The 14,433-nt window shown below is 36.8% G+C and overlaps 2 protein-coding genes across 2 annotated transcripts; both read left to right on the top strand.

The window, feature by feature from the left end:
- The first annotated feature begins 410 nt into the window (after window positions 1-410).
- LOC306876422 (immunoglobulin-like domain-containing receptor 1) lies at window positions 411-5,486 on the top strand. The gene is made up of 8 exons (XM_079427564.1): window positions 411-692; window positions 1,197-1,367; window positions 1,476-1,625; window positions 2,150-2,269; window positions 2,354-2,500; window positions 3,118-3,243; window positions 3,334-4,193; window positions 4,674-5,486. The coding sequence occupies exons 1-8, from the start codon at window positions 635-637 to the stop codon at window positions 4,710-4,712; spliced, it is 1,671 nt and encodes a 556-aa protein (XP_079283690.1). The 5' UTR covers window positions 411-634; the 3' UTR covers window positions 4,713-5,486.
- Window positions 5,487-5,688: 202 nt separating this feature from the next.
- Window positions 5,689-13,862, top strand: me3 (malic enzyme 3, NADP(+)-dependent, mitochondrial). Its single transcript, XM_079427604.1, has 15 exons — window positions 5,689-5,860; window positions 6,412-6,596; window positions 7,258-7,391; window positions 7,519-7,668; window positions 7,823-7,898; window positions 7,969-8,130; window positions 8,517-8,620; window positions 8,934-9,043; window positions 9,162-9,259; window positions 9,398-9,511; window positions 9,721-9,826; window positions 10,378-10,520; window positions 10,631-10,804; window positions 10,931-11,029; window positions 11,836-13,862. Exons 2-15 carry the CDS (start codon window positions 6,417-6,419, stop codon window positions 11,995-11,997), a joined length of 1,812 nt encoding a protein of 603 aa, XP_079283730.1. The 5' UTR covers window positions 5,689-5,860; window positions 6,412-6,416; the 3' UTR covers window positions 11,998-13,862.
- The last annotated feature ends 571 nt before the right edge of the window (window positions 13,863-14,433 follow it).

Genomic DNA, 14,433 nt, shown 5'->3' with positions numbered 1-14,433 from the left:
GATACATTGGTACAGTCTGACCATGGCGACTATGTTTATGTAGCTGGCCCCTGGTCTCCACATCTAGTCAGTCTTGTCTATTGGTCAGTTTTACATGGGTTTTAATATTTTTCAGCTGGTGAGGCAGTCGTTCATTGCTGCAAAAATACAACGTTGGGAATTGAGCCGGCAAGTGACGCCCCCTGGTGGTTAAATGTTAACTGTACAAATATATTTCTGAATTATAGCGAATGAAGTAAACAACGCAATTATCCTTTCACTTTGAGCGATGATACATATTTACAATAATAAAAATGTGAAAATAATTTAATTTTCAACAATAATCAATGAATAACTTTAAATCAAGTAACATGACCCAATTCGGGTGTTGTGCACCTGACCTGTTGGTGGGTGGAGTCTGTGGCGTCATCGTAGAATGGGGGAGGGGAATCAGACGAGCACAGGTGTGTTTACACTGACTCGAGAGAATTTAGGTAAACAAGAAAATATCTGTATATATTTGCGTCGCATGTTTTACGATGACATGATGGCCAGCATACATCGTCTGTATTTGTTTGAGTCGCAAATATAGGATTTTTCTGTGGATTGGAAAAATACAGTGAAGTAAAAAACAACTTCCGTGTAACCGAGAAGCATGAAAGAAACACTGAAGCTCAAGGTGCTTGCGCTCGTGCTCTGCGTATTTCCAACAGGTAAGTCGGTATTCAAACTAACTGTCAGGGTTTAAACTGGAATATTAGGAGTGTTTCATTTAGTGGCATACCACTTTTAAAATAATTAAAACATGTCTGGTAATTCTATAAATTCAGTGGCTAGGTTAATCATGAGCAGGTGCAAACATGATAGGCAGATAATCCCGATCACGTGATTGACAAGCTTCATGCCAGCCAAAATGTTAATATTATGTTTTACTGAAACTTGATTTTGTTTGTATCCATAATAATTTGTAAAATAGACATTTAAATGAAAAATAGTCTTTAAAATGTATATAGTGAATATAATTATTTTTGTTATGCTCAGCTCTAAATGATTTAGTTTACTGAAAGTGATTCTTTGTGAGTATACAATTGTAAATGTTATGAAATTACTAACTAAATAAAATTAACGACTGGAAAAGTAATGAAAACTTGTGGTCAGAAGGTGTGGAACCCTGATGCAAACGGTATGTTAACTGATCCCTCTCCCTCTATTCTCAGAGCTTTTGTCTATCCAGGTTACGGTTCCTCATACAGAGAGACACACAATGCTGTTTGCTTCTGTCACTCTGCGATGTGACTATTCCACTAATGCAAACCCACAAGATGTCCTGGTCACATGGCGGTACAAGTCCTTCTGTTTGGATCCAGTGCTGGAATATTACTCAGTTGGTGAGTGGTGTAGGTGAACTAAATATAGAAGGCTTTTTTTTTTTTTTTTGTCTGAATAGATAACATGTGGTGATTGATGTGACCAGGTACATTTCTTTCTTTCTTCAGCATATCAAGCAGCTCTGGGTCTGAAGCAAGACCCAGCCAATGACTGTCCAGACAGTCAGCGCACTGTCCGCATAGTAATTCAGAAAAGAGGCCTCAATGAAGCTACTCTGGGGACAGAATATCGAGATCGCAAGATATACGTACAAAACAGTGAGTCTCGACATGCAGAAGCAATGACATAAATCAATGACACTTTTATATTACTCTTTATCTCCCAATAAAAACACCCAATAAAAAAAAATGAAGTAAACTTAGTGTAGGACCATTTTATAATTATCCAAAGGGGCTTCCTAAAACTTACTATTAAAAAGTGCAAACTATCAATCAGAACAGGTTTTTCAGCTTCAAGTTTTGATCACATTGATAGTTTAGAGGCGTTAGAAATTCATTTATCAAATATGATATAGTAGGGTTAATAGGATTAAATTAATTACAGTAAAGACAACTATTATGTGACAACTACAGATGTAGGCATTTATAGAATCACAGTCATAGGAAACAATTTATTTCATGCTCGAAAGTTGGTCTTAGGAATTTCAAATTTAATCAGATCTTCTCATATAGTTTTATATATATATATATAGCTGATTCCTTACCATGTCCAATTTATGTTTGCTTGATAAAGGTTTTGATAAAGAGCCAGTAATTTAGTTTTTTTTGTATGTGTTTCACAGATGCAGACCTGGTTATCAATGAGGTCATGTGGTGGGACAACGGCATGTATTTCTGCTCCATCGATGCAGCGGGTGATGTTGTGGGAGACTCCGATAAAGAAATCAGACTCATTGTGTATCGTAAGTATTAACACACTGAAGACTTGTTCAAACCACAAAAACATTATAGATGCTGATGCTGGTTATACCCCCTCTTCCTCTCAGACTGGCTGACCGTGCTGCTCATCGTCCTCGGTGGACTGTTCCTCATCATACTGCTTTGTATCTGCTGCTGCCAGTGCTGTCCTCAGAACTGCTGCTGCTATGTCCGTTGTCCCTGCTGTCCTCGCACTTGCTGCTGCCCAGAAGAAGGTATCCTCGTGCATTGACTCTCTTTCACTTTAGTTGTCTGTGGTTGTGCACCAGATCTATCGCACCAGATAATGTTACAATATACATTTTTTAACAATATACAAAGTGCTCTACTTCTGTTGGGTATCAGTTGAAATAAATGTCTACCGATTACAAAATCACATTCAACATAACAATTGCTTAGTTTGTCAATAATAATAATAAAATGTTGTATAATATATATGTATATGTGTAATATAATATAAAAAGAAAACAGGTTATATAATATATTACACACATACATGTGTTTTCCTGTTTTCTAAACTAAATAATAAGTAGACTGTCAATACAATATTTTTTTTTACATTATAATATGAATAAAAACAGAAATTCATAATAGTTTACTATTATAATTTAGTAATATCAATTATTATAATATGTGGAATCCTGTCATTTTGTAGCGTTTTAACAACTAATCTGTGCACTATGACATATGAATAAAAAAATAACAATATTTATAATCATTTGTTGTCTTTTAATACTAGGTAACTTTCTTCACAGTTCATCGTATAAAATGTAATTTTATTGAAAAATAAAACGTAGTGAAATATTTCTTCCATGTTCATTTGTCTATTTAGCGGTGATGCACCACAAGATGATGCGTGACGCTCAAAAAGCAATGGTACCGTGGCTCCATGGCCAGCCCATCTATGCCCCCATTGCCTCAAAGGCATCTTCTCAAGCAAACCCTTTACTATATTCAGGTCAGTATAACTTCCTCTAGTAATCTGCTAATGTATGTAGTGCTGCTTCTGATCAGTAATGACTTGACACTCATAATTTGTTCTCCACAGGGTCTTTTTCTGAACCTTCATCCAAACACAACCTTCCCATGGCCCCGATGGTCATTCATCCTCCTCAACCTGTCCTGCCATTCGTACCTCCCCATGGATACCATGCCAGTGGCAGCATAAATGGAAGTGTGCGTGGTAATAACCAGGTGTTAGATTTTCTGGAGAACCAAGTAAGAGGGATGGATATGGCTCCCCCAATGCTTCAGCCTCAACATCACTACACCGCAGTCCCATTCCAAAGCCTTCCTCATCAATATGCGGCAACTCCACCACCTCAACCCATACACCAAGCTGTGCCTATATCAGCCAGGCCGCCCAGCATGCTCTCAGCCCTGGACGAGATGGGTGTCCAAGGTGTGGAGCGCAGGGTCATCCAGCTGCCTCCCATCGTGGGCCGAGCAAAACAGAGCTCTCGGCGGACCAATGACAGTGGAAGACATCGGCTATCGAATCATTCCAGTGGTAGCTCTAACCGCAATGGTCATCATCGTGATGATTCCTGGAGGGAGACGTCATCTTCACGGAGAGGGACACAAATGCAGCGCAGCTACAGTGACGAGTCGAACTGGGACGACAGGCGTGGAGGCCGAGGTTCATCAGGACGCAGGGGAGTTTCGAGTTCGGATAGGTCTCGTCCACGTGTTCGCAGTAAAGGGGAGCTTCTGGAGGAGCTGGAGCGTGCGACGAACCGCAGAGACAGGAGCAACTCACCTTCTCCACGTAGAGGCTCCTGGAGTTCAGACGAGGAGGACAGTTATAGAAAGGGAAAGCGATCTCAAGGGAGATTGTCTGAGAAACCACCAGATTATTCTACCATTGAGATTTTGCCTGGCCACAACAGGAGGAATGACCACTTCTCGGTAAGAATGTAGATTTATGATTTGTTCATCACTAAGAGTCTGTGATTATATACTGTGGTCCCAAAAAGGACACATTTAAAGGGAATCATTCACCCAAAAATGAAAATCCTGTCATTTACACACCTTTATGTTGTTCCAGAGCTGTATGACTTTCTTTATTCTGCTAACACAAAAGAAAGTATTTTGAAAAATGTCTCCGTTTGTTTGAATTGTATGAACAAAAACATATTCTTCAAAATATCATCTTTTAAATATCAAATTCTTCAAAATATCATCTTCTATCAAGACAGGGTTGGAATGAAATGAGGGTGAATAAATGTCAGAATTTTTTTTGTTTAAAACTATGCATTTGGGTTTGCTGAAATGGAGATTTGAAAACAGCATTTTTATGTCACTTTTGATAAGTGTCTTGCAAATGAATAAAAGTAAATGTAAATAATTATGTTTGTCTCATCATAAATTTATTTATTTATTTTACAGGATAAGAGTTCTCGCAGTGGCACGAGTGTTGTGATCTGAGTCCCTGCCTTATCCTTCATTTATAACCTGATCTTTCATTACTCACCAGTCACCCATCTACAAGGTCTTCTGGACTACTGTCATTGGGACTGATTGTGTACTTCAGCACAATAATTAAGCAGTAACCGCAAATGGCCTGCAATAGACCCCTGGAAGACACTAAATGCACTATACATATTTGTGTGTTTTAATCTGCTTTTAGATGTTATCTTATCATTTGAAAAAAAATTTTTTTTATATGTGTAACTTTTCACTGTACATCGTTTAATTCTTAACCACAGCAAGGTGTTTGATCAGTACAATTTATAGATGAAGTTAACATTGATGGCACTTCAGCTGAAGGTTGTACATAAAATATCCTCTTTATTTCATCTAGTTTCTCTCTTTACTTTTAGTTCAAATTTGTTTGGAGTAGTTTTAATGTTGATTTAGTTGTTTTCATTGTGGTGTTATCCAAATACAATCCTTGGGATGACTTATATTTATATTTGAGTATGTATGAGTACATATGTATTGTTATTAGTTGCATTGCAAAAGAAGAGCAGTACCATTCTTTTAACCCATAATCAAAAGATCTTTGTTTTTCTCATGTGTTGAGAATTTATTTAAACAGCGGCTGCAATAAAGTAACGTTTTACAGTCTTTTATACTAGAGATCTTACATTTTCCAGCATTTTTCATGATTTAATGCAGAAACGTGTACTTTTTATCTGTAGATTAAATTATTATAGAATTTCTTTTTGTACAAGATTGATAAAAAAATGACTTTCTAAAAACATATTCGAGCGTGGTAGTTTTATTCGACGTACGTGGTTAAGTATCTGTTTTCATCACTCATTTCAAATGCAAACGTTTGAATGAACAAAAAGACTGGGAACAGGCAGGCCTACAAAATCTCCCGTTTGTATGAAAACGCCGTCATTCGCATCGCATCATTCTATTGGCCACTTCTGCTCAAAAGGGGCGGGCCAAAGGCGAGAGCGTTGGGAAGCCAAAGTGTCAACGTCATACAAACCTGATCGTTTTGCTATCAGGCGATTACAACATCATCTACAGATAACGCGAGTCAGTGGAGACGGGCAGCAGCAGGTCAGCGTTTGGTTTAAACCTTTTGAAGCAGAAGCTGCCGGTGGACTGGCTGTTCTCAGGTAATTACACGGCTTTGCTTGTAAACGGATGTCTCATTATAGAACAATGCCAATGCTAAGCCTCTCCGTAATGTGCTTTTGGCCTGAAACACATAACTTAATGTTGTTAAAATAAAGATGCGCAGCGAATACAGATCACAATACAATGCATAATGCATTTGCGTTGTTTTTTTTTTGTGTGTTCTAAAGGCCTTGTTTACAATTGGAGAGGACGAACTTGCTGAACTTGCAAAAGCTGTATTAGTAATTTTTCTTTGTTGCACCATGGCCAGCTCTTTGTAATAAAACAATTATCCTGGTAACCAAAGTTAATGTGCCAGTTGTACTGCAGTGACTTATTACTGTAAAATCATCTTGTTGGACACCCCTGCTTAAGTTGGTACAGTAGCTGGACATGTTCAATAAACTAGCTAGACCACCTGACTAAACTGACTAGAAACCAGTCACCAAACCAGCATAAACTGACAAATATTATTTTGCCAAACATGGTTACCAGTATATTGAGCTTTCAACAAGAATCTTCTCTGAACATGAATGTTCTTATTTTGCAGGAATCATGAACTCTCTCTCGGGTAAGAGTGTGCTGGCGCTGTGCAGGGTTTTCTCCAGCCCCCTGTCGCTCCCTCCTGCTATCGTAGGGGCAGTGAGGGTCTGTCACTCAGGCGTGAACTCCAAGGCCACGGTGTTCACCAAAAAACGAGGCTATGATATCACTAGGAACCCCCACTTGAACAAAGTAAGCATCTTTAGGGTTCGAACTCGGTGCACTTGTGATCTACGTGACTAAGCAGCTATTAGATTGTCAGCAGCCGGTGCTTTGATGTGGTTTTATAACATTAATTTAGTTATGCCAAAGTCCCTGCAGATAAGAAAGTATAAAAGTGGCATTGTGAGATCTTGAATCTAAAAGCAAAGTCTTCAAAGACTTTGGCCCCTACCAAGCTCTGAATATGCTTAGGCTTCTTAAAATCAATGCAGAGTTGCAGGATATGACTCAGGAGTTTTGCTAAACACTTTTTGCTGGGTCATGAAAATGTGTCCATTTCAATGTTACATTGCAATCTGTATCCTGTTTGTAAAGACTTTCAGGCCAAGATGAGGAATGGGCATGATTGAGAAGTGTAGAACTTTAAAGCCGTGACAGATGGAAACTGTTAGACGTAAACAGTGAGCGGAGAATCCAACAGGGGAGGGTGTCCATGCTTACTTCCCATTGGTCAGAAATAAATAGATCCAGCATGTGATGCATCTACCCTAAGCTGGAATGTTGCCTGGTACAGACCCAGTTGCAGGGTGGCAATTTGTATTTAAACCAGACTGTAGGAGGAGTGCATGTTTTTCTTTTTCATTCGCAGCTATCACGTGTTGTTAAAGAAGTTATGGTGCTGTGTTAACAGGGCATGGCGTTCACCCTGGAGGAGAGGTTACAGCTGGGTATCCATGGCCTGCTGCCTCCCTGTTTCCTCTCTCAGGATGTCCAAGTGCTTCGTGTCATGAAGAGCTACGAGACACGCAGTAACCCTCTCGACAAGTAACCACACTTCATCTGAAACATTCTGTACACAATCTGTATGATCAAAGCCAATGAAAAGCACAGTGACAATAATTTTCTTGGTCTATTTCCTATTTATACTGAAAAAAACATTCTGACTCTGCAGATACATATTGCTGATGACACTACAGGACAGAAATGAGAAGCTTTTCTATCGTGTGTTAACCTCTGACATTGAAGAATTCATGCCTATCGTCTACACTCCTACTGTGGGCCTGGCCTGCCAACAGTATGGCCTTGCTTTCCGAAGACCAAGGTGAGGTATACACATACTCTGGACCTGGAACGACTTGTTTAGCCAGACCTATTCTGAATCAAATGCTTTATAAACACCCAGACCAGTTCAACCACTTTTTTCTTCATGCAGTATAAGGCCCATATGATTTTGACTGTTGTTTTTTTTCTTGTAGAGGGTTATTTATCACTATCCATGACAAGGGGCATATTGCCACCATGCTGAACTCATGGCCGGAGGAGGACATTAAGGTTTGTTTAGAGTAATAAAGTGTCATTCGGTGCCAGTTAGATGGTTGTTTCATTGTGTGCGCATTAATAGGCCATAGTGGTGACGGATGGAGAACGAATCTTGGGATTAGGAGACCTGGGCGGCTATGGAATGGGGATCCCAGTGGGCAAACTAGCTCTGTATACAGCATGTGGAGGAGTGCCACCTCAGCAGTGCCTGCCTGTACTACTGGATGTGGGCACTGATAATCAGGTAAAACGAGAATAGCATACAGTAGGTACACCATGTTTTGAGTCTGTAATTATTTTTATTTTTATGTTTTTGAAAGAAGCCTCTAATGCTCTCCAAGGCTGCATTTATTTGTTAAAAAATACAGACAAACAGTAATATTGTGAAATATTATTACACTTTTATAACAATATAATTGTATTTTTATAACCATATAAATGCCTTTACTGTCACTTTTGATCAGTTTAATGCATCTGTGCTAAATAAAAGTATTGGCCTGAGACCTTTGAATAATAATGTATATACTGTACAATTGTACTGTTCATAGGATTCATTGGGTTTACAAACATAGTTGTCCCTATTTGTAACCCTGTTGTACTTTTTAACCCTTTTTATTTGTTTTTATTCAGACCCTCTTAGATGACCCCTTGTACATCGGCTTAAAGCACAAAAGAGTGAGGGGCAAAGAATACGATGACCTCATTGATGAGTTCATGCAAGCTGTCACCGACAGGTATGTTTGAAACTAAAATTCTGAAATGAAAGATGATTTAATTACCCTTATGGTTTAGTTATGGTTTACTTAACTTTATTTACAACTTCTGTTGTTCATGTCGTACTTTTAAGCCAGATCTTTTTAGAGAATCAGTTGATCCTGTTAATAAATCTGTTCTGAATGATTTGGTTCACCAGCTCAACTGACTTAATGATTTGGTGCAGTGGTTCTCAATTTAACATTCAACTATAGGGGAAGATTATGTGTGTGAAATACTCACAGATTGTACAAACAAGTCTTCATTTGTTTCCATTTTTATCTTTTGTTTCAGGTATGGGATGAATTGTCTAATTCAGTTTGAGGATTTTGCCAACAGCAATGCCTTTCGTATTCTCAATAAATACCGCAATCGTTATTGCACCTTTAATGATGATATCCAGGGTAAGTATGCACACACTCACTGTAATCTCAAACTATAAAGATTTCCATTCTTTATAATGGAAAATTATAGTATTAGAGCCATAAAATTGTTTGCTCATCTCTTTCCCCACCTTTTCAGGCACAGCTTCTGTTGCTGTTGCTGGGGTCCTTGCTGCTCTTAAGATTACAAAGAATAAACTCTCTGACCACAAGTTCGTATTTCAAGGAGCAGGAGAGGTAATGTGAATTTAACTGAAAGATGCTACAAACCTCTACTGAGAAATAGCAAATAAAAGATCCATTACGAAACACTTTTAAACTTACACCAATTATGCCAGGATTATCAGATGTGTAATTCTTTTGTCACATGACCAGGCCGCCTTGGGCATTGCTCACTTACTGATAATGGCCATGGCCAAGGAAGGTGTATCTCATGCTGAGGCTGTCAAGAGGATTTGGATGGTGGATTCTAAAGGCCTAATTGTCAAGGTAACAATCAAACCCACAGTAGTTTGTCTTTTTTGGCATTTCTTTCCTACAGGCTATATTTGTCCTCCTACTCAACATCTGAATATACTAATGCATGTAGGCTTAATGCAAAATGTCAAAACATAAATTAAAGCAATAAACTGCATTTGAACACCTCCAAAATTAAACGTTATACCAAAACTGTTATTTTGTGTCATTTGGCCCATTAGGGCAGAAGTCATCTGAACCATGAGAAGGAAGAATTTGCCCAAGAGCATCCACACATAAAGACACTAGAGGAAGTGGTAGAAACCATCAAGCCCACAGCTATCATTGGTAAGGAGGGACTGATCCCATTCTATGTATAGTGTTATTTTAATATTATTTAAATAGTTACTATTATGATACTTATTAATCGTTTGAAGTAGCTTTTATTTTTTAGTTTTCATTTTAATTTAAGTCATTTCATTATGTGCGTTTTTCATTTAAATTAGTGTTTATTTAGTAAAGTGACGAAATCACAAGCTTACTAAAACCTAAACTTAAAATGGAAAAACAAATAAAAATAAAAGCCAATCAAAAATATTATAAAGTACTATAATAGTAACTATATAAAAATATTAAAATGACACTCTTTGCTTTTTAAAAATATTTCCATTTAGCATTTTTTTTTTTAATTTTGGTAATTTTAGTACTTCAACATCTTAATATTTTTTTTTTATTCATTCTGTATGAGTTGCAATGGCATATTGAAGCCACTAGTAATTACAGAAAACATTCAGATTTGAACAAAAGTATTTTATATTTCTGTTTATGCTAAATGCAGCAAAATTTTACTATTTGCAAATTATTTGAGATTATAAACACCAAACTTCAAACCTCTACAGGTGTGGCTGCCATAAGTGGTGCTTTCACTGAGAAGATCATCAAGAACATGGCCACTTACAACGAACGGCCAATTATTTTTGCCCTCAGCAATCCCACAAGCAAAGCTGAGTGCACAGCAGAGCAGTGCTACACACTTACTGAGGTAATACTCACTGAAATCTAATGGATAAAACTTTACTAAAACAATCATATAAAGCATCCCATAGAGCACATTTTTCACATCAGTTTAAAGGGCATGTGTATGTATCACAGGGAAGGGGCATATTTGCCAGCGGAAGCCCCTTTAAAAAGGTCACTTTGGCAGATGGGCGCAGCTTCTACCCTGGCCAGGGAAACAACGCTTATGTGTTCCCCGGAGTAGCACTGGGAGTCATCGCCTGTGGTGTTCGCCACATCTCGGATGACATTTTTCTTACTACAGCAGAGGTAAACGAGCATGAAGAGTCAAGAGCCAACAATAGTAAAAGTGAATGTGTGTTCCCTGCAAAACCCTTTGATTGCAAATTTATTTAAAGTGCGAAAGCTAAAATTAAGGCTTTGATTTCTCTAAAGGCAATTTCTGACATGGTTACTGAGGAGCATCTGGCTGAGGGCAGACTGTACCCCCCTCTGAAGACCATCAGAGAAGTGTCCTTCAAAATTGCTGTTAAGGTCAGTAACCATTCTCATATGCAGAGGATTATTGCTACAAGAACAGGTCTTATTAGCCAACATTTTGGCACCCATAAAAAAATATGGAATGAGATCATGCTAAATTAAGAGATTTATTAATATAGCAAAGTAGGTTATAAGAGCTGTCAGGTCAGATTTGACGGGGCTTTACAGTTACTTTTTTATGATTGCACTAGTGCTAGTGTACTAAAAATCATTAGTACAAAATCAAAATTTGGTAGCTCACAGCTGTTTTATTAAATTTAGATATTAATTCTTAGCCAACTCTACAATTCAGCAACCATAAAATATGGAATGATATCATGCTAAATTTAGAGTTCTAATAATTTAACAAACTATACACTATACTTTTTTAAATATTGGGGTCAGAAAGATTTTTATAATTAATATTTTTATTAATCAAGGATGCATTAAATTGATCAAAAGTGACACTAAATACATTTACAATGTTACAAAATATTTACATTTCATATATATCCTGAATCAATCATTGTATATAAAAAACAATACAATAAAACAGCAGCATGCAACAAAGTATCTAATTTGAAATTCCTCTCAACCAATATCAGCTTCAAGAAAAACTACTAAATGTCTACCAAAGTTTTGAAGTCATTAAGTTTTTAAACTTCATGGCATACTGTAAATTATGTTCCCTATAAAACCAATACAAATTATCACAAATGGACTTTTGACTTTGCAATAGTTTTTAATAGCAAACAGTAGCAAATCTGTCGCACTGTACACTATATTTCATTCTTTCTTCTCAAACCCCTCTTTTTCTTCAGATTGTGGACCATGCCTACAAAGAAGGTATTGCCTCCTGGTACCCTGAACCCAAAGATAAAGAGGCCTTTGTTTTATCTCAAGTCTATAACTCTGACTACGACTCCTTCACTCTGGATTCATACAGCTGGCCCAAGGATGCCATGAAAGTTCAGAACGTGTAGATGATTCATCCACAACCCACTAATAAGGATAAGCTCATATCAGTCACATGCCTTATTTCTCAGCTCATAATCATCTGACAATATACACTCCAGCTCCAGGCCCCTGATCCTTAAACAGTAGCTGCTCCCACTGATTTGACACAAGATGAGCTGTATCCGCTGAGGGCTAACAGCGATAAAAAGTATGCAGTTTTCTTTTAAGCTCAAATTGTCTTCAGAACAGTGGTTGCTATGATGCAGCTATGCTTAAAGCAGTAACGAGCACTTTCCCAATTAACCAGGCTACTGAATTAGTGATATTCTCCAGTTTATTAGTTATAAGTTAGCATTCTGTTAGTAATTTCTTTTATATCTAACTAGTTATCCACTCCAAACATTTAGCATTCTTGGAAATGCAAATATCAATGTAGGGAGAAACTATTTTTGTACAGCGACTCCCACTTGGAAATAACAGACTGCCTGGGTTGATTGTTTGTATGAAAAGGGATTTTCATTAGGTAGGTAGGTAAAGTAGTTATCCAGTTGACTGCGGTGTAAATTGACTCCTTTTGCAATTAATTAAAACATTTTTTTACAAGTTGTCTATGCCAAAGTTTATCTAATTTTAAATGTATTATTGACATGTATCAATGAATACTGGAAATTGTTAGCTTGAGTATATCGGTTTATTTAAGTGTCCTCCTGAAAAGCAAGCTATATGTGTTCATTGCAGCGTGTGGAGTTGTTTTTAACATTTCTCCTCATTTAGAAATAGGCTTTGCTTATTAGTAACGCACAATATGGAATTATATTTTCAGATATTCAAGGAGATTTTGAAGGGACAGTGACTTTTAAATAAACACTTTAAAAAATAAATCGCTTTTATGTTTATTTAATGAGTGAGCTGCTAGCTTGGCCTATAGTTTTTGCATATGGAGCGTCTACAGTGGTTTGCACTTCAGCATTTTGTTTTTCTTTACTATTCAAAAAGCGACCACAAGTTTTCAATGAGAAAACAGATTTAGAATAAACTATATCAAGTATTAGAAAAAATAAATAGTAAAAACACAGAAATAGTTGTTGTTTTGCAGGGTGAATATAAATGCGTAACAAAAAGCTTAATCTTTAGAAACTCCAGATTAATTTAGGGTATAATGTTAAATAGTAATAGTAAAAAGGCTTATTTACACAAGCGCTCAGTCTGTAGAAAGGCACAGTTGCTCCTGTAGGTGACGGTGCTGCTGAAGGCAGGTATTTTGTTCCTTGTAATAAGAAGTTTTCTGAAAAGGAAATTGGACACATTTCCTAGTTCAGGGGTCAAAATGTCATTAAAATGCCACATCTATAAAATAAAATAAAAGCAGGATTTTTTTTGTGTTGTACGTTTTGGGTTCCATTTACTATTGTTATAATAGTAATTCTGATGTTTGATGGTCAAACTGACCCTAACTGGTTTTAATACAATTCACCAAAAATCACACTATTAACCATTGTTGCTCAGACATCTTGCAGTGTGTTTTAAAGGTTTTTGAAAGTACATTTGGGAAATGTCTCACTTCTTAAATAAGTTTAATTTCTTCTTTCTTGCTCAAACAATCTTCCATTGTGCTCAGTTAACTTAAAACTCCTTGATAAAGTGTCATCCATTTAAACAATTTCATGACAAACAGTCTATATACTATTAACAAAATGTGGGAGATTAGCCTCTACAAATGAGTAACTATCATAAGTGGTGTATCCAAAATGTCACTTTTCATGTATATGTATATTATCAATTACTCTAATATTCAATTAATTTGTTTCTCACAGATAACTGTCCTTTATTTTCATTATCAATATTTATTAAAAAAAACACATTTGTATTACAATAAACTGATCGTTTAAAGTAATCAGTAAATATCAAGTTCCACAAAGATATTTAGAAGAATTGATTTGGTGATGTGCTGCAAGGCTTAAAATAGTGATCATCTGTTTTTTCTCTCTCTCTCGTTGTATGATATGAGTCTTTGTTCTCTTAGGTGCAGGATGTCTTACAAGATTTATAAAAGTAAATTTTGGCCTAGATTTTATGCGGACTTAAAATCAAACAGTAACGTCTATATTTTTTATAGACTTTTACATTGAAACTATTCTTTAATATTACCGAACAACACAGTGAAATCAATAATAATAATAATAATAAATCTATGAATTGGCATGCATATCTACATTCTATTAAAATTACAGACCAACACGTGCAAAACGTAGCCTTTACTGTAAAGTAAAATCAGAATAAACCATATGTGCATTGGCGTGTGCATGCTCGCAAATCAAGAAAGTACTAAATCATTGTAATGCGAGGCACGTGAGCACCCTTATCTGTAGATGCAACGTAACCATGTTTGTGAACGGAACAAAAAAAGCGATATTTTAATAAATAGTTTGTTACTATTTCCTCCTGTTTTCAGAGCTGGGGCG

This window comes from Barbus barbus, assembly GCF_936440315.1.
Source record: "Barbus barbus genome assembly, chromosome: 10".
Classification (NCBI taxonomy): Eukaryota; Metazoa; Chordata; class Actinopteri; order Cypriniformes; family Cyprinidae; genus Barbus; species Barbus barbus.
Note: the sequence above shows the minus strand (reverse complement) of the source record. Positions and strands in the feature narration are given on the sequence as shown.